Here is a 21,335-nt window from a genome sequence, read left to right as displayed (position 1 = left end):
AAAAAAAAAAAACAAAGTACTAATTGAGAAGGGAGCTTCACTTTCACATAATCACACTTTTTGATTTTTGTAATTTCTAGGATCATAGTTAATTAGTTATAATATGTATAGTCATTTACATAGAAAGTATATTGACCTTGGCAAAATAAATGTATATTGTCTTAACTCTTTAGGAAATTTAATAAATGTAGGATTTACATTAGTTGTAGGATGCAAACCATTTTCTAAAACGACACCATTAACCCATGTAAACTGGTTGTGAACAGAATGACAAAAACTGATTAAAACAGCTAAAACCGAAACTGGATGAAAATGATTCGGATTTCATCTTATTCCTATCCGGTGCGGTTTTAGTTTCACCTTATCAAAATATAAACCGAAACAGAACCAATAACCAAAACTGCACCGTTTGACATCCCTACCTAAGGCCATAGTTTCCTCCACATCCACCCCCGACTTGGTCGCCCCAGGCACCGCAGTGAATCCATCAACTCCTTAATCCAACCCAAGCACGAGATTCTTTAGATTCTGATGTAGGTACTCTCATTCAATTAGTTTGACACTGCTGCCAGCCATCATTGATAAATCTTGGCAAGACACCTCCATCCAAGAAGCCTCTCACCCCATGCCACCCCGATGAGATCCAGAGTCAATGGGTAGACAAGGTGTAGCATAGCAATCCTAAAGAGTCGTCATAAGTTGAAATTAAAGGAGGAAACAGAGGGTTGTGGCAGTGGCTGGTGCCTTAGAACTTAAGAATTTCTTAGAATAAAATCCAGTTTCATGATCAGTGGCCATCCAACACTGGGAGAGAGAGAGAGAGGTAGGTTACATATAAGCAGACAAACCCTTTTATTTAAAATTAAAAACAAACAAAACCCTAATGGGTTGAGGAATGAACGTGAGACTTTATTAATTCTAATGGACAAACTTATGCCCAACAATTTTAATCCTAGAAATATCATGATTTTACCCCAAAAAACAATTATAAATATCATGCACATCATGAGACATGCCAGAATTATTATTATTTGTTTTTACATCATGCCAGATAGGTTTCAAAACCAATAAAAATATTTTAGTTTATTTACTAAAATACCCTTGTCAGATATATATTATTGTTGTCTCGCTTTTGACATGTTGCATTTACATTGGCGTGGACATGCTTCTCCTTATTTCATATTGGACCTACACAGGCCTTAGCCCAAGCCCAACTCGGGCTTGGAGAAAAACCTCTGCTCGACTCATATCATCTGCATTTGGTGGACCTATGACAACAATTCTGTTCCCTTAAATACCAAAAAGAGTACACATTAAGTTCTGTAACCAAAGAAAAAAAAAAAAAACATAAAGTTGGTGGGGCTGTGGGGACCAACAACCAGCTATGGAGCATCTCATTCTAATCCCATATGATCTGTATGGCTAAGACCCTTTACCTTTTGCTTACAATTCCTTGCTTTTCTTAAAAAACATAACATTTTTCAGCTTTTGTTTTTGTAAGTGAGCCCTCTGTTTTTTTGATAAAGAAGCTGAGCCCTCTTAAAGCTCTTTTATTCTTATTCTTTATGGGTAGTACACACCCATCAAAGCCTTCACTTGACTTCAAAGTTTTGGACTCAGACGCACTATCCCTCTCTCTTCCACAAGAGAGATATGGACGGGCATGAAATGACCTCAACTTGATCAGTTACTGTATCTGAAAGAAAGCTTCATTTCATCCATCTAACTTCCAAGAGAATAAGAACAGCACAACAAGCTAGAAGGTAGAAGTTAGAACAAGAGCTTCAAGAATGGAAGAATTCGAATACCACAAGCTCCGAGCGGCGACAGACAACTTCTCCTTATCAGCGCTTGTTGGAAAAGGAAGCCATGGATGTGTCTACAAAGGTGTTCTAGGAGGTGGCAAGCTAGTCGCGATTAAGAAGCCTTCGATCGGTCTTCAAATCCTTCAAGACAACTCCAAATTAGATAACGAGATTTAGGTTCTCTCTTCTCTACATAGAAGCCCTTACCTTGTAAACCTGGTTGGAGTGAGTCAGGAAGGTTCGACTCAGAAGAAACTCCTTGTTATGGAGTTCATGCCTAATGGATCTCTTCATGACTCGCTCCACAACCTGTCTACCCCTCCAAGCTGGTCGAAACGCTTACACGTGGCTCTACAAGTCGCCTGGGCAGTGCAGACACCCCATGAGTCCAGGCCCTCTATCATTCATAGGGACATCAAGTCAGCCAACATTTTGTTCGATTGCAATTGGAATGCCAAGTTGGCAGAGCAATCGAAGCCGGGCGAGATCCGGCTTCTATTGTTGACTGTGCATTGCCATTAATCAAGGGAAATCAAGGAGGTCTCGAGGTATGTGATACAAGGATCGCATTACCCGGCAACATGGAGGGCACGATACGTTGCGTTGTCAATGTTGCGGTACGTTGTGTTTCATCCAATGAAGAGTATCGTCCTTCAATGGTAGAGATAGTTAGAGAATTAGAGACCTGCGTGGTGAGACGAATTCGATATCCAGTATGGCGGAGCCTTCTTGAAAGCGTTCTTTCACGGCATAAACGGAGAACAACGACACGGACGCCCACGATAATATGCACAACACATCAAGCAGACGTTCAAGTGGATCATTCAAGAGGGAAGATGTTGGTAAAAGAGGTTTTAGCTGAAGTGTCCTTCAATTAAAGCACAAAAACTCAACCCGGTCAGGCCGAGTAATTGAATCAGACGATTCAGAGTCATGAGTTGAGATGAACTCTATGAAGGAAAACGACGTGACAACCTGCACGCACACGCAAGAAGCAATCCAAACAGAAGAATCCCAAAAGCAGGTGGGAGGGCATAATTATTATTCCATATAAAGCTTTGTTTAATGGGCTTTGCCATTCCATGCTGAGGGCTGCAACTCACCTTCTTTTATTTTCTTCGCTTCTCTCTCTCTCTCTCTCTCTTTTATTTTTTATTTTTGAGATTGGAGATCCTATCTCTGAATGTATGATTGTATAATAAAGTATAGACGATAAAGAAACTGAAAAGGAAGAATTGGGGGAGGCCCAAGAAGACAATGAAGAAATTCTTTGTCCCTTGCACGAGATCTTTGGATAGTGAGCTTACAAAAATTATAATAAATTGACATAAATTAAAGAAGAAAAAAAAATCGTATCTTCGTTGATCTATATCAATATCATTATCCACTAACATTGATACAGTGTCAATACCCTAACAAGGAAACAATACGAAAAAGGGCAAAACAATCAAAAATATTTTTTAAACAAAAATCAGAGGTAAACATGCCTGATGCAATCCATTCATGCTTATATTATATCGGTATTGTATGATCAATTTTAAAGGTGCCTTGATACTTGATCCGATATCATGCATTTTTTTTTTGGCTTACAATGGATATTGAAGTCTTTGGCGTAACTAATCCCGTTGGTTCATATTGACCTCACAATTACATAAATTGGGTTATTCGTAATACCATGCACTAAAACCATGAATTTGACCCATCTTATGTCAATTCGATACTGATTTCCTTTACCTTAAAATAGTAGTTTTCTATTAAAAAAATTTAGAAAAATAGTTTTAGTGATTGCATGCATATTGAGATTTAAGACTTGAGTGTGATATATAAATATAATCATTGTCATGGAATTATTATTATTATTTTTTTCCTTTTTTGGGTAATTGTCATGAAATCACTTTTTTTTTTTGAGTAAATGTCATGGAATCACTTTGTTATATATACTTTCTCTCAACTGGTAGGTGATACATATTCTCACTGGCTTGGGTTTATTTGTTTATTTTTATCTCATATTTAAGGGTATTAATAGATTCGGTTTTGATCCAGTTCAAATATGAAGGGTAAAAACAATAATCGAATTGATAATTTAAATATTCTAATGTCTAAAGTTGAACCAGTTAAATGGTTTCAAATAATTTCCATTCAAACACAAAATTTAAATGGTTTTTATTTGTTTCAATTTTTCTTTTATTGCCGGTTTCAAGTTAACAAAATTGATTCAAATTAGGAACGACCCTAGTAAAGAATTTTGATGTTGCTGAGCTAGCCACAGAATCTTGGCCCAAACTGTGACTTGAGAAATAAAAGTAGGGTGAAGTGTTCTCTATATGAGAGTGCAGCTTAGGCGCCTTAGCAAGACCAAATCAGTGTGCTCCTTTTTGTTTAATCTATTGGGTGGGGGCAGGGATCTCATATTACAAGGATGAGAGAGAGAGAGAGAGAGAGAGAGGCACAAGTGCAGGCACCGAAGTCACGCTTATGATAGAAAATTTCTTCCTAAAAACAATTTGAAACAATAGAGAGCACATATATAATGCCAAACTAACTAATTTTTTAATCTGGTTAGTCTGTACAATCGGTTCAAGGGCACACCGGTTCGAATCAATTTAAACAATTCAAAACCAACGATTTAAATGAGTTAACTTCTTAAAACTAAAATCGAACCGTTTGTTAATGATTTCACTCTTACAACTAAAACCTAATTGATTATTACACAGTTTCTGGGTTCTGATTAAAAGATTTTATTTGATTTCGATTTTGTAGTACTCATGCAATTCACACCCTAAGTGCAATACTTTCTGCTACTTTCTGCTGAAGTTGGTAGCACAATGACTATAAAGTCGAACACTTTATTGTTTTTAGAAAAAAAATTCTTAAACCCATGGAAGACGGTTCATCCACCATCCTAGCATAAGGGCGTCAACTGATATGGTATCTAGTATTTGGTACAGTATAGTCAGTAATTCAATATTTCAATACGCTATTTGGTACAATTTTGATATTTCACTGTAGTATGATTTCGGTAATTATTTATGATTTAATATGTATTGAATGGTTTTGTCTTAAATATCAACATCATACCATAAAAAAAAAAAAACAAAAAAAAAAAAAAAAAAAAAAAAAAAACCATTTTACCATATTAAATTCGTACTGAGCCATCTTTGGTATGATTTCGATATTGATACCAAATTGACACCCTTGATCCTAAGGTTCATAAATCCTATGGAGTTTTAGTACCTTCCCAAAATACCCTCTCGATTCCGCTTCGGGCATCTCAAGCGTCATAATAAATGAATCCCCATTAAAAAACTTTTGGGTATTTTTTTTTTGTAAGATACACTATAAAAACTCAGTCCTAGTTTTTTCCTTGATATAAATCCTATTTCTTCGTTCAGTTCAAGTTTTACTTTTACATAGAAAATAAATACAAAAAATGGTTAAAATGCTTTTTTTTTCTATGAAAAAATGGTTAAAATAATAAAATTAGAAACGCATAGCTTTACCAATCATTGAATATTATAAGGGTATGATATGGACCACATGATTAATTTAATATGAATGTTTAGTTCTATAAATTGATAGTGCAAGTGTTCTTTTATGTCTGTTGAGATGAGCTTCTCTACATACCCAACCACAACACGGAGAGGCAGAGTTTTAGTTCAATTTATCACACCGATACCAATACGATATCGATACTGATACGGTATTGATATGCATCGGATATATTACAGTAATTACTAATATCGACATATACCATTTAGTATCAGTTGAAATTATTCGAAAATTCAAATATAAAAATCACCACAATCGGGTATTTATCGGTATAGATCTATGGAGGGTTACATAAGATCATCTTTTGCTTTTCAACTCCATTTAAACCCATTACTTATTCTCAATTGAATAACCAAACTGCAGATTAATTTTTTCTTCAATTGAATCATTCAATTAGTGGAATACTGGATCCTAAAATGTTCAAATATAAAAATCAGCTTGTAATCGATACAACCGGGTATTTATCATTCGAAGAATGTGACTTTTTCTACATATAAATTTATATATACTCGCTAGATATTCCATAAAAATCAAATGTTTATTATATAATATTGTTACTATCGCCTAAAATATCACTATATTTTCTTTTTCATTTTTTTCTTCCAATATATAAATAGTTTTCTTATAAAAAAAACTGCCCCAATGCATGTTTTTATATTTTATCCCACATCGATTTGTATGATAGCATTTTTAATTAAATAAAATAAGGGTCAACTCTTTTTTTTTTTTTCGGCATTGGTGGAGGGATGTGGGGCCAATCCATGGCTACTGACCCGTCAATAATCATCGGGATGGGTAAAAAGACCCCTCTTTTAGATATTATTATGAGAAAAAAGTCTCTTCATATTTATTTAGATGACCTCATTTACAAGGACCTAAATTGGTCACTTTGACAGATTTGGAGGTCAAATTTTATGCAAAATAAAGATTACTAATTTATAAAATATGAATTCAAAAAAGCAGAAAATGAGAGAGTTCATGGTAGGAGAGGTTATTTCCAATAGTCAATCCAACCGATGTTAACCATTTCGTTCAGTTTTTTTTAGAACCATGGTAGTGAGAGACATTGAAATGACTCATGCCAAAGCCTTACCATTAGTCAAACTCGATCCCACACACCTAAGATACCACATCATATGAGCATACATCTCCTAAATGCAGTAGAAAGATTGAGGTAACATGAATCCCAAAATACGACTTGATCCGTCAAGGCTTAACAAATATTATAACTTCATTGAGGTTTGGAGTGGGTAAGCTGGAGGTTGAAATATTTAGGATAAACTAACTTCGATTGATTGGAAATAACAATCAATAGACATGAGAAAAAAATCGAATAAGGTTGGATGTGCTACAATGAGCATACATTGAGATGGGGTGAATTTGAAATTGGTGGCTCAAAAAGTTAATTTCATGGACCAATATAGTAAGTATTAAAACCGACAAAAATAAATCGATTAAAAAGAAATGACTATAACTAAATTATATTAAGAATGTTATTCAAAAGTCATTTCATCATCAAAATAATTTTTTAGGATCTTTATGAAAGGCAAACTCCTATCCTACGTGGGACCTTATGAGGAAGAAGCTTCAGCTTTGGACAGGCAACCTCCTATCCTACGCGGATCATTTGGAGCTTACCTCCAATCCTTGTATCTTTATTGATCAGGTATCTTCACCCTCCCTGTTTCCATTATCCATAAGGCTGAATCTCTCCTCTACTCCTTCTTCAGGAAAGGGTCTGATTCAAATAAATTCCTCCACCTTCTGAGTTGGCCTCAATCTGCCTTCCTAAGTCAAAGGGTGGCCTCGACCTTTGAAGAATCAAAGAGGTCAATACTGTTGGCACCCTTAAATTCCTTCGAAAAATTTCTTCTAAATGTAATAGCATTTGGGTTTCCTAGATCCACTCCATCCTGAAAAATGACTCCAACTAGTCTATCTCCCCTACCCAACTCTTCTTGGGTTTGGTGAAACATTTTGGCGATTAGAACCAAAATGATAATACCAAGAGCTCCTCTGGAACTGCTGCAAATATATATGAGCAACCCAGTGTATGAGGTCCTGCCACTGCAGGGTCCAGGAGGGGAAAATATAAGCAACCATATACACCATTCAGATTGTATTGTCCCATGGTTGGTACAACACAATTCCTGCCTTATCTACCGCCATGAGTTGCCACCACAATAATCCACAGGTTCAAAGTCTAGCAACAGAAGCAGCAATGGTAGTTGTAACTCCAGTGGCAAGGAGAGTAGTGGGGTTTCATGAGGGAATGTAGACAACCTTTGTTTCTGTTCTAGAATTTATCTGTACTTACGTTGAATTTGTTAGTTTAATTAGTTCGATTTTACTGGTTCTGGAGGCAAAAGATTCTGGAGATGGTCGATCCAACTTGAAGAGAAGGTTTCAAGGCTCGAAGACGTATTTTGGGAGGCTGATGAGCAGTCAAGGGTCAATTTTGAGGAAAATGTAAGGAAATTGTATCGTTGGAATTTGATTTTTGGTTTAACAAGTGAGAATTTAGATTGGTGTTTGGAGATTTTTCTTTTTTTGGGTACGTTGATAATGCTTTCAGATTCTTGCAAAGCTTGGTTCTCTTGACTTGTCTATGGTGCTGCAACTCCCCTTAAGCTCTATGTGGAGCTTGTATGGAACAGTAGATCGTCAGATTTAAGAGATCCCAACAAGGTCGGTAACATTGTTACTCTTCCTCTTTTGAGTATGATTCTTCTTTGAAATTATAGGGGTAATATAACTACTTCAAAATGTATTTTGGAATTCAAAAGTTGAAGGTCCCAGTGGTCCTTCATATCTTCTGGGTCACACAAGAGCTGGACATGCCAACCTTGGGTCTATCCTTCTTGGTTGTTTCTTTAAGTTTGGGCAAAAGGTTTTATCCACCACCGTGCACGTACGTGGTCATGCCTTCAACTGTTCGATGGGGGAAAGGGGATGTGTAATTGCATTGTTGCCCCAGATCCCATCCAACGGTTGAAAGGCACAACTGTGCATAAAAGCTAGGTCCTTCAAGTATATATCAAAGTCTGACACTTATGAAACACAAAAACACAGCTTAATTCCCATAAAAAATTCTGGCTGCTTCAGTCTTAGCTCAACAGGTAGAGCATATGGCTTTTGTACCCCATGATGTTGGTTCAAGTACCATACAGAAAAATATCTGTCCCTACTGACAAACACACAATAAAAATAAAAGGACAAATTCACACAACATAGAACCACAATTGACTTTAGAATTCACAATTCACAATTCACAATTCACAATTCACAATTCACAATTCACAATTCACAATTCACAATGCACAATTCACGATTCACATTCACATAATAAAGTATTTGCGAATGTAGATTCTATACTCTTACTCATATCTTACTCTTTTTCAAACATCAAATCCATCCTAAAAAGACTATGACACCCACACAAGTTCTATTAGTTCTTGAGTCATTTGGGTACAGAAAGAACAACAAAATAGAAGCACTACAAGTCTAAACAAAACCAAGTAATATCTTACAATCTCTATATAGAGTGGACAAGGTTGCAAGGTAGTCAACACCAAGGGAGATACCATGGCGCACAAATAAGTACCTAGAGAAGACCAGCCTTACATAAGAGAGAAGAATAAGGAGAAAGAAGAACAAATGAAGAGATGAGTAGAGAGAAACTGAACTGCTGACCAAGAGCTAGCTAGCACTAGTAGCAGTTTTGCCGGGTGGTAGATCCTCTGTATGTCCCTCCTCCACAATCTCCGAAGAGGGTGGGGCATTGGTCCCTTGGAACACTGGTTCTCCAGTGGCTGACGTGACTGCTGTGATTGGTGGAGAAACATCAGGCAGAGAACTAGCACTCGCATCGCCCTCCTGTAACAACAGTGACTCAGTGGCTGTCATGGTTGATGAGGGAATAACAGGCCCAGAACCAGCCAAAGGGGATAAGGAATGTAGTCTGGGAGATCCACTTACCGATCTGATACTCTTCAATTTGGCGACCATCTGCACCAATTCTTCATAATTGCAGGCAGGTACCTAAGCAAAAAAAAGAAAGTTTTTGTAGACAAGCGAAAATGAATGAAAAAAGGAAAAGGACAAGAGAGAAGGTGACTCACATAATCGTACCCACGTGAGTTCTCTTTGATGAGCTCACACGGCCTGGTGATGGAGACCTCCTTGCCCTGTTTCACATAGCTCCACTTTGGCAAATTTGGAAGATTGATGTCCTTGGGAACCAAGGAAATTTGACCCTTAGTGGGAAGAGTGTCTAAAATGCCAGGAAAAGAGGTAAAGGCATCCACTGGAGAAGACCCAGAAGTACTCATAGGAGGTGCTTCAATGAAGGTGTCATAAGCCTACAGCACGAAGGTCAAGTCAGTCTGATAAAAGGGAAAAATACATAAGCAATATATCAGGTAATGAAAAATATGCCAAGGCATGAATACCTGGTCAATATGTAGAAAACAATTATGCATGAACAGTGGTAAGCAATTTTGACATGGCCAAGAGTACCTATGGGCAGTCATTCCTCAACTCTTGGTTATGATTTTATATTCTAACACTTCAAAACTACAAAGCATAAGAGTTAAGAAGTGTATATATATATATATATATATATGTATAGATCCACACATCAAAACGGCTCAGGTGAAATAGTCAAAGTTTAACTTTTGACTTGAATTTCACTAGTCCACTGAATTCTGAATTCTGAATTTTGAATTCTGAAAGAAGCATAAAAAAATCACTTCTCACCATCAAATTTGACCAAAATTTGTGATCTCTGTAATTGATCCTATGCAGAAACTCCTAAATATAAAGGACGTGGATTCAATGAACTACTTGTAGACACCGAATTTTGTCACCCCCCGGCAATGATGACAATATGAAGGATTACATGTTGGATATTTTAGACTTGGAGAATTTTCAAACTTAGAGTAGAAAATGACCATATTTTGCTATAAACTTTCAAGAGAAAATGTTTTCAAAAATTAGAATTTGATGTTGTGGATTATTGTTGTTTGTCCCCTCAAGTCGGACATTACACTTTGATGCGAGAACTATGCGAATCGACGCCCGATTCTCTCTTTCATTATATGATCCGGGTTCCTACTTTATGCATATTTTCGTAAAGGTTCCCGATCGAGACTACAATCGTGTCTCACATCATTGGATAGTGCTCGGACTGAGCTTTCTAACAACATATTACACGTCGAATTCCGACAAACGGTTTGAAAGATATGACCCCCGAAAGTTGACTCCAAAGTTCGGTATCAGATTCCATTCCGAGCAACCAAAGGGTGCCACGTGGCGCCCAAACCCCTTTGTCCAAAAGCAAGCCTTTTGGGACAATTCTCTCTAGTTTTTTAGTCCCACATCGGAAATTTGAGAGAATTGTCCCAAGTCCCAAGGCTATAAGAATAGCCCTTCCCCTCTTCCAAAGAGGAGGAGAAAAATTGAGAAAAATTTGAGAGAAGGAATATGGTTTTTTGCTAATTCCCTCTAAAATCAAATATTCTCCAAATTTAAAAATTTAATACATTAATCCTTCCTTGAGCCGGGAGACTTAGTCCGATTCGGTTCGGTTCGGTTCGGTTTTGGCCTTGAAGCACAAGGGTTATCTCCCCTTGTTTCTTGATTAAAGCCGGTTTAAGGTATGTATTTATTCTCCCAATAGCAATTTAGAATTAGTTTAATTAATATATTAGTTGCTAATTTATTAATAATTAATTTATTGAGATTAATCATGTTTAATTAGTTTTAATTTGGTTCAAGACGGTTTATTAGATGTGAATTGATTTATTCCGGTCCAATTAAAGATATTTAGGTTTAATTCATTCTTTTAGATTAATTAGGTTTAAATTGGTTTTTTTATTTAACAGTAGATTAATTTGGTTTAGTTTTTTTTTCTTTAAATTGTTTTTTTGTTCTTTTAATCTGAACCCTTGGATCAGAACCTTACATATAACCTAATCTTCTCCTTCTTCTTTTCTTCTTCTTCTTCTTCTCTTCTTTTCTTTTTTCTTCTCCAGCCGAACTCGACCTCTCCTCCTTTTCTTCTTCTTCTTCTCTTCTTTTCTTTCTTTCTCCAGCCGAACCTGCAACTCTTTCTCTCTTTTCTTCTTCTTCTTCTTCTTCTTCTTCTTCTCTTCCTCTTCCCTGCGGCTGTAACTGGCAGCAACCGAACCCCTCTCTTCTTCTTCTTCTTCTTCTTTTCTTCTTCTTCTTCTTCTTCTCTTCTTTTCTTTTTCTCCTGCAGCCGCACCGCACCCTTCTTCTTCTTCTTTCTCTCTCTCTCTCTCTCTGAAATGCATATCTGTGGACTAGGGTTCTCTCTCTATCACATCGGCTTCTTCCCTGTTTGAGGTCTCTCGACTTTTGAAGATTGGACATCTTGTTTCTCTGGATCTTCTTCTACCTGCGATTGGCTTTTTTTTTTACCCTGTTAATTCTGCTCTGATAAGCTTTTTCCCCTTTGTCTTAGTTCGTCTCTGTTTTGGTCTAGCTTTCATATTTGTTTTACTTCTCTCTGCTCTGGTGGCGGAAGGGGGTCAGGGTCATTCATTAGGTGAAGGTCTCCGTTGGATCATCTGCTTTTTAGTGTTTGATCGTTTCCCTCTACTTGAACTTCAGGATCCGATCGATCCATTTCCTCACCTTCTTCTGTTATTTTATCCGGGGAGAGAGATCACATAAGTAAATGAATTGGAAACAGTGTGAGGCTTCTGTAAACCCAAACACCAATGCTCTGTAGAAACTTATCTGCTTTTCTTGCAGTTACCTTTATCGGCTCTAGCTCTTCTGTTACATATAGAACCCTCTCCACTCCCCTGTCCTTCCTTTCTCTTTCATTAACGGAACCTGCAACTCACTTTTTCTTCTTCTCCTTTTTTTTTTTTTTATTGTTTTTTGTTATTTCTTTAATTTGCTATTAGATAGTGCATATTTGTAATGCCCACAACCTCTTATTTCATTTCTATGTGAAATCTTTCCCTCTTTTTTTTTATATTTTATTTTTCTTTTATCCATTTTGGTTTGATTTCAGGTCTGTAATGTATCTAGTTCTAGAACTTAGGTTTGGGATTCGCCTAATTTTAAAATTTAAAATCAAATGATTTCATTTTATTTCCCTTTAAATAATGTATGGGACGTAGTTTAGGGCGTGTTTAGTTTAGGACGGGCGTGGCTGGCCCCTCAAACCGGCTCGTAGCATTAGGTGCGTATTGGGGATTTGGGTTTTCCTACTATCTCCTATTTTTTGTACTCCAACATTCACTTGCATTAGTGTAGTACTAATTTAGATTACTTAAAGTAATTTAGTTAATGTAATTAGTCATTTCAACTGTTGTTTATTTAATTGTGATTTGTTAATTTAGCTTTTTAAATCATTGCATTTGATTTCTTCATTCAATTCAATTTATTAAACTTGTGTAATTACCAATCTTTTTCCCTCTAGGGGTTTGTTTATTTTAATCAATCAACTAATTAGTTATTTAATGTAGGATAATTAACTAGATTAATTAGTTAAAAGATTCTCTTCTCATTAGATTAACTAGGGTTTTGAAAAATGTTTAACTCATCTTAGGATTAGCTTAAAGTAGACATAATTAGTCCAATTAGGTTTCATAATTAATTTAATTAAACCTTAGGTTTAGTTTAATCCTCCTATACTAGATTAGGTAGATTAGAAAAAAAACATTCATTTAATGTAATTAGCCCATTTAACTTTTCTAATTTAATTAGGCCCCATTTAATTTAAGAATATTTTTACCAATTAGATTAAGTAGGATTGCAATAATTTATTTCACAAATTACCAAGGATTAGGATTAACCATTTTAACTGATTCAATTTAGGATTTTATAAATTCATTAATCATCCATCTAGGTTAGGCTCAATTAATCGAATTAGTTTAATTTAGGGTTTCATAAGTTGTTAAACTAATCCTAGGTTTAGGCTTATTTCATTAGCTTAATCTAAGACTCATAATACATTAATTAAATCATTTAGGCTTATTTAATTAGTGTAATCATTTCATTATTTGCATCATAACCTAGCTAGCATAATTTAGACATTTGGTTTAGGGTTTTCACATGTCGTGCTTAGATACATAGTTTAGGGTTTTCAGTGACCTAGATTTAGGACTAGTTAGTAGGGTACAAACAAACTTCGGTCAAACAAAAAGAGACCGGCCTTCGGGTCGGGCAGACTGGGTGCCTAACACCTTCCCAGTCTGTCACTTGACACTTGCCCAGAATCTTGGTGCAAACTAGCCTTATCCATCAGAGTCATTAGTCTCTCTCCCTTGATTGGGGGAGACATTTATGGTCCTAGACCCTTTTCTAGGTGGCGACTCCCTTTTACCCATAGCGTGTATCCCCCCCTTTTGCATTTGACGACCAGGGGATACTATCTCATCTCATTAGGGTTGAACCCTAGAGCGTGTGTACACGCGCTACGTGCCATATCGCGATCCCACGCGGCGCGGAGGTCCATGGTACCTACACTACTGCTTTACTTTCACAATCTTAGCTTCAACATTGTTCTTTGAAGTTCTTGTTTTCAACAACTTCTTTTGATTTATAAAAGGATTACTAGCTCATTTGCTTCACCAAGAAAGCCTGAGCAATTTAAATAAGGATAATTTATAGCGCCACCCCATGGAGAATGCCAGTATTATAGGAACACCCCCTCTCTTTTACCAAATTAGACTCAGATCCCTTACTGTCAGTCTTTGTTAAATGAAAAGTTGAAATGACCATTATACCCTCCCTATTCACTAAAACTCAGGTTTTACCTCCGATTATTCAGTACAAGTTCCTCAATGGCGATGATGGCGATGACGGCAGAAACCCATAGCCCTCCCCTGCAACGAATCACTAGATATCACCACTTTCATCTCCTCTCATGCCCACAATGGTAAGATCGCCTTCATCGACGCCGCCACCTAACATTCCGTCGCCTCCTACCTGTCCGAAACTTGCAACTAGGCGAAGCCCACAAGGTTTCAATGGTTTCTATGAGGCAGATGTTGACACTGAGGAGATTTTCAGGAACTTCTTCTTTAGTGGGATGCCTCGGGCAACCACCCAGTTGCGTGGCTTTAGCTTTGGCACTGGCATGGGACCAAGTGTACGAACGGCTGATAATGGCTCGGGCAACTTCAATATCAAGGCACTTCTTTAGTTACAGCCCATCCTTCTTGTGCTTCTGCTGAATTTCTTACCATCTTGAGACCCAATTTAAGCTCTTTCTAGGTCCTACCCATGTGAACACCGGTTAGTTATCAATAAAAAAATCAATTAAAACTCTTTGTCCGTGACTCCGTCCTGCTTGATCCACTTCTCCTCAGGGAATGAGTGAGACTAGATGACACGGCCATGCTACTTTACTCGTCCAGCACCACCAGCGCCAGCGAGAGCGTGGTTTCATCGCACTGGAACCTAAGCCGTTTTAGGTTGGAAGATGGAGTAAAGTCATTATTGAATCTCCTCTTTTTTCTTACCATTGGGAGGAGCACCGCCCATTAGAATTTTAAATTTTAAATTTCAAATTTTGAAATTTGTATCACTGGGTGTAAACGAGAAAAAAGAACAAGAATCTCGCTGAGAATAGCAACAGTCAACTGGAACTGCAACGCCTGAGAAACAGAGAGCAACCAAACCATCTCCTTCCGTGAACGGTGGTGGGATTTCTTAGGGAAACCTTTCTGAAGGTGGGATCACACCGTTGCCGCCGTGATCTCCGATGCTCTCAATGATTGCCGGTGGTCCAAATGATTTGGGGTCAAGGTACAGTAGTAACTATAGATATGGGGATGAGACTTATTACATGGGTATTTTAGGTACTTCATATTTAATAAGGGTATTTTAGTATTTAAAATAAAAAATAGTAGCTGACATCAGCATATAAGGTATATTCCTTAACAGTGACTGTAGGGTCTCAGTCTAATTTGGTGAAAGAGAGGGGGTGTTCCTATAATACTGGCATTCTCCAGGGGGTGGCGCTAAGGTCCATGATTTTGACATACTTCTTGTACACTTTAGTCATTGAAATGGTCATGAAGTATGAAGTGAAGTAGAAGAGTACACACCACCCGAAAAAAGAGCATGCTTACTTCTTCGCATTGTTGCAATAACTTAGGCTCTGTATTGTAACAATCTAAAAAATGGATAATGAGCCGGACACTTTTAAGGCTTTGGAGTCCCTTTTTTGGAACATGAAAGTGGTGCTTTTCATTCTCAGAATTGATCCTGAACAAAAGGGGATGAATCAACTTTGTAACTTAAGTTAAGAAGGGAAAATACGTATTTTTCCCTCAAAACATAACAATAGGTGAAGGTAAGAGAAGCAAAACCCTATTGCCCTCTTTCACAGTTGCAACAGCCAGAGATACGAAGCATATGCAGCGTGAAAGGAACTGAAGCAAGAACGCAGAGCCTACCGTGTTGATCTGCTGTCGGTGATCCGAGGTGAAGGTCTCTCTCTCTCCCTACTGATTTTCTTCTTTGTTTCCAGTTTATTTCATTGTTCCAGCAGATAGATGTTTGTTGCAGCCACCGTCTATGAAGACGACGCAGATCTGCCGTCGGCGAGGTAGGTCGATCTCTTTCCCTGTCTTTCTTTCACTCCCTCTTGCCCCCTGATATCTCTCTCTCCCTCTCTTAACCCATTGATTCTCACCCTAAATGTTCCCCTTATATTATACAGAACCCGATTACTCTACAACTGCTTCGCTTGTTAACATATGAACAGAATCCAACCTCACTTCTCCACGTCTCAAGGAGAAGGCTTGGAGGGCTTGAGTTGAAATAAGCCTGTTGAAGAAGTAGAGCTCGATTTCCAAGTACTCAAACCTCACATCAATCTTGCGATTCAGATTGGAGAAGTTAGCAAGAAATGTGAAATCACTGTTCACAAAGCCTGGGGAATCCACATAAACACTATTGAGGATCGCATTGGTGGTTTCAAGTAATGGGTACCTGGGTTTGATAGAGCCTATGAGGTGGCAGTGGAAGTAGTGCTGGGGGTTTTGAGGGAAGCATCTTTAGGCTTTGGATTTTCAGAGGAAACCCTTGAAACCAAAAAAAGAAAAAAAAAAATGGAGGATTTGTGACTTATCTGTGAGCACTAAGGAGGGTGCTTTTCCAAAAATTAAACAATTTAATGTAAGAAAAAAGAAACTTCTGGTGGGAAGGAGTCATGGATCATTTACCCCCTAATCGGGCTCTTTCACTCTCCCTTTCAATTTAGTGTCAAGGAGGTGATGTTGAAACTTTTCTGAATGGGAATCCTTTAATATGCCCACTTGTAAAATGTAGCTTGAGTTGGGGAGAAGAGATTAGAGACACAAATACTTGTGATCTTAAGACTCTTTATTCCAAGTAGCAGACCGCCATTCAATATTTTGAAAGCTTCCTTCCACATTCCATAAGCAATGGAGGATCAATGGCCAGCTCTCTACCTTCATACTAGACAACGGTATCTTCATTTTCAAATTCTCCTTGGATGAAGATATGAATACTGCTTTGGAAGGAGGTCCTTGGCTCGTCGGCAAGAAGCACAACGACTTGACGGCCTGGGACCAATTCATTGTCTTCAACAAGATTGACTTCAAGTCCATCCTAGTTTGCGTGGATCTTCCAAATCTCCCCCTTGACTATTGGTGAGCTCAAAGGCTGAGCATCGTTGGGTCGATCAACGGCAAGCCCTTATATTCAGATCTTAGAACAAAAACAATGGACTGCTTGGCCTTTGCACAAATATGCATGGAAATCTCTGCTACGGATATCCCTCTTTCATGTGTTACTAACTATCAAAGATGAGGGGCACTCCTTTGATCAGCAAGTTTTTCATGATTGGCTCCCCCTCAGTGTATTTTCTACAAAACATTCGGCCACCCTTCTAAGCATTGTGCACCAGTTGCTTTGAATGATCCCCTCCCCACTGCTTATGCCGCTCCTCTTCCTCGGTTGAAGATCCAGTACAGAAGTCAAGATCCCCCTCTCTTTATGTCCCTCGTGGTGAAAAAAAATCTCCGACGCCGTGGAGGGCTCGCCAGACCTTCCTCCTTTGATCCCTCAGATCGACGGTCCTTACCTGAAGGGCACAACAGTAACTCCATCCTGCTGCCCCTTTTGGGCGGTGGAGATGGTGAGATCTCCCTACAATCCAAGGATTTCGGCTCAAAAATTGAGTCTGTTACGTCGATTGCCTCGTTGAAAGCTTGCTCCCCTCGATGGTCTTTCCTTATTGATGTCTCATGCACTACATATCCCCCCTGCTCCCTAACCTCTGCATGCCCTGTGCCTAAGTCTTCTCCGCCCCTCCACTCCTCTGCTTTACCCCCTTTGCACAATAGCCTCCCTTCTGTCGCCATCACTTCTGATTGTTCCCCTTATCCCTCCGTTGTGGGCTCTTCTGCAGTGATTCCCCTTGGCCTCTAGCCTGGTCTTATATCCCCATTCACTTAAAACAAACCTGGACCAAACCTACTTCTTCCTCCTGGGCCGAGCCTGTCCACTTCCCCATTAACCAATCCACCTCCCCGGATAGCCTGCACCATTAACCTGCCTGCCCCGACGAATCCTTGGCTATCCATAACCTTACACACATCCATCCCGACCCGTTGCCCTGTACCCCCTTTTGGATATTCTCCCTACCCTGATGCCTGCTTCTTCCTTACCCATCACTTTTGCTGTGAACTACTGAGGCCTCTTAGCCTGACCACCACGCTTCTAATTAGCTTTCCCTCCCCTTGACTGAGCCACACCACCTTTCTCATGAGCAACAATTGCCTTGTCAACCTCCTCCACCTCCTGAAAGACTAGTGCCATCCTGTCATCTCTTAATTCAGTCTCAAGTAACTTTTGAACCTCCATCTCCTTCTCACGAAGCTGATTTTGCTCCGAAGAGGATCCCGGGCCTCCACAAGTAGCAACACCTCCACCTCCTCTGCCCCCGATTCGCCAGAACCCTCCTTGAGTGAGAGAATTGAACCAAGGAAACCAGTTCCAAACCACCACCAATCAAGCCGATTTGGTTCACTAACCCATGCTGACCCTGCGGTTCACTCTCCACCTCATTAAGAGGAGAATCAGATTCTGCCACCTCACTCTCCTCCAAGGCTGGGACTCCTAAATTCAAATTTAAATTTCCTGTCGGCTCAATCAAGTTGGACTTCCCCATATTGTTTGCAACTAAATCGGTTGTTTTCGAAACTACTTGGATACTTCCCCCACTAGTCGATCCAAGAGGAGAAAAAATAGTTGGTGATGCAGTACCAACAAGGGTTTACACAAGGAGAACCAAGACCAAGGTTGACCCAAGTGGCTGACTGGTTCGACCCAGATCTGGTCCAAGTCAGCCCACGATTTGGGCTGCTGATGGGGTTACTAATTAGTTATTTAGTTTCTATTTTGAAGTCCTAAATTAGTTTCTAATTTCAAGTCATTGTTAGTTTCTAATTTCTGTCAAGATTAGTTTCTATTTTCATTAGATTCCAGTTTTCAGTTTTTAATAACTCAGATTTAGTAACCCTGAGTTACTACTATTTGTAAACCCTCCCCATCATTATAAATAAAGGATATGGCTCTTTTATGAACCTCGATTTTGACTAATAAGAAAAAAACAACTCTCTTGTTGCTGCCGTTGCGTAACCCTGGCTGTTCCTTGTGTTTGATCAAGGCCTAGGGATTGGTGTTTGATCCAATTGACACTCTGTGGCGAGAAGTCCAAGTGGATTGCTATTATTTTCTGATTTTCTTTATTGAATTATCTTCTCCAGCAGAACAGGTAAGTAACTGAACCATTCTACAGAATTTTTCTGGGTTCTGAATCTCTGTTCTTCCCTATTCTATCGACCTATTCTGGCCACCCGATGGCCTTATGATTCTGGTCGATTGTTAGGAGCAACCAGAGGAGGACTTGATCCAAGTTTGGTGCTGATCCGACCAGGGGTTTGTCTGGTTCTAAGTTTTCTTCAATTCTGGCCGATAGTGTTCTCTGCCCAGATTGATTTCTGTTTTCTTTAATCTGTGTTGAAGTTGACTGCTGATTTTATTCTCCACTGAACTGGACCTTCTAACGAGTAATTAGATTTGTTACTAGTTCCTTAATAGTACTCTACTGAAGTTCCATAAATTACTGCCAGATCTCAGAACCTGCTGTCAGAATCAAGTTCTGATTTGGTTCTCTATTCCTGCGATGTTTTGATTCTAATTGGACCTTATTCAATACTCTATTTCTGTTGCTGAAATTCTATTTGTTAGTGCAAACTCTGCTACCTGAAATTCCAGATTCTGGATCTGATAATTCTGGTTTTTCAAGGACTGTTGACTGGTTTAAGTTGGACTGTTGTTGCTGTCTACTATTGGGTGGTTATTGGTTGTTCTTTGGTTTAACTTTCCTGCAGTCTTGGGTCTGGTTTGGTTGCCAAATCCTTTCCTACATTAGTTGGAGATAAGGAAGGATCCTCCCCTACCGTCCTTTCCTTACTAGGTGACCTTCGATGTGAGTTGACACGGGCCGAGTCAACTCCGGCCTCCACGTACACAGCACCTGGAACTTCCACCGCCCTATTCAGAGCATCTTCGTTCAACATCAATTTATTCTGCCTGCAATCTCCTATCTGATGCCCAATTCTTTTGCAATAGCCTCATCATGCTATGCCATCATACAGGACCTTTTGTTTGAACCCGAACACTTTTGTTGTTCCTAGTTTCAATCGTTCAACCTCCACTTCCTCAATTTGAGTCGCCGCCTCAGAAGCATCTACCTCGACTGGAACTCCAGCGAAGTATCCCATTAGACCTTGCCTTGTTCTACGATCCAGGGCTATTGGACGTCCTACCGCCTTTGCAATGGACAGGAGCACATTCTCATGCCAATACTCAAAAGGGAGGTCAGGAAAGCGCACCCAAACAAGTTTTGTCCATGATTGCTTCTCACGTATGTTGAAATCCGGCTTTCAGTGTTGAAAGCCGATCAACTGCTCACTAATTTTTAAAGGACTCCGCCGCCAGGCAACAACCTTATCACCTTCACATTGGAACTCAAAAATAACATACCCCTTCCCCAATGGATGCATGACTACCCCTTCACTCAAGTTCCAACTCTCGTACCTCCTGATGCAAGTCAATCCAGGGAGATTAGGTGAAAATTAACATGCCCTATCAATGTAAATCTAAACACCTGCCTTTTAGATTCGTAATCCTGCTGAGGGATTACAATCCTCCTTATGTTGCCTGCTTGAATCGGTTCTGGGAGAGAATCGATTGTAGGCTATGACGCATTACTAATAGCTTTGGCATAAGATCTCTTGGGGACAGGTCCCTCTTCCAATCCCTCCGCTTGCACTACATGTCCTTGAGCCACCGGACCATGATCCAAGTCCTCCCTCGCACCACCGTCATTTTCATTCTCATCTCGAGCCTCTCTCACATACAATCGCTAGCCATCATAAAATCAAGGTAACATAGGTTGACGATGTAGCTAGATTCACCCCTTAGATAAGCGTCTTCGAGCACTTCCTAGGAGGGTAAACCGATGGTGGATGCAACCTAGGTTAGAGACCTTCCTCTTCTTTTCCAATGGATACAGGTCGTAGAAGGCTGCAGCAAGTATCCCTTTTCTCTTTCTCTTTTCTTCTTTCTCTTCCTCTCCTTCCTCTAATTTCTATGACTTTGTCACTTTTCTACATGAAACCTAAAATAGGCAGGAGATTTATCAGGAAGGAGACTGCTAAGGATATTTGGTATAGTGTCTCTAAGACCTATGACAGGGTAGGTGACTCTGTGAAGGTCTACTAGCTCCTTCAACAGGTCCTCTCCATGAAGCAGGGGAACAAGTCCATTTCTGAATAGTATAATACTGTTATAGGACTCTGGGAGGAGTATATGATCATTACACTGATCTTCAGTTGTCCAATCTTAATGATGAAGCCAAGGTCTACAGATCTCTAGAAAAAGAGCATGTTCTGA

At 39.1% G+C, this 21,335-nt stretch overlaps 1 protein-coding gene and 1 pseudogene across 6 annotated transcripts in view; one reads left to right on the top strand and one right to left on the bottom strand.

Annotated features, from left to right (window-relative positions):
• Positions 1–1,569: 1,569 nt before the first annotated feature.
• LOC122063117 lies at positions 1,570–3,090 on the top strand (annotated as a pseudogene).
• A 5,567-nt stretch (positions 3,091–8,657) lies between these two features.
• Positions 8,658–21,335, bottom strand: part of LOC122063107 — a 72,383-nt gene continuing 59,705 nt past the window's right edge. For 3 of the 6 annotated variants that reach the window (XM_042626785.1, XM_042626787.1, XM_042626786.1), the window contains exons 6-8: positions 9,476–9,715; positions 9,333–9,395; positions 8,658–9,230 (exon numbers count right to left, since the gene is read on the bottom strand). In XM_042626785.1, the coding sequence (XP_042482719.1) occupies positions 9,054–9,230; positions 9,333–9,395; positions 9,476–9,715 (480 nt within the window). In that variant the 3' untranslated portion in view covers positions 8,658–9,053. Of the gene's footprint in view, positions 9,231–9,332; positions 9,396–9,475; positions 9,716–9,805; positions 10,040–21,335 lie in introns of those variants that run through there. The other 3 variants (XM_042626783.1, XM_042626784.1, XM_042626782.1) reach the window with 3 other exon arrangements.

This window comes from Macadamia integrifolia, unplaced genomic scaffold (assembly GCF_013358625.1).
Source record: "Macadamia integrifolia cultivar HAES 741 unplaced genomic scaffold, SCU_Mint_v3 scaffold1194, whole genome shotgun sequence".
NCBI lineage: Eukaryota > Viridiplantae > Streptophyta > Magnoliopsida > Proteales > Proteaceae > Macadamia > Macadamia integrifolia.
The sequence above is the reverse complement of the archived record's forward strand: the minus strand, read 5'-3'. Positions and strand labels throughout refer to the sequence as shown.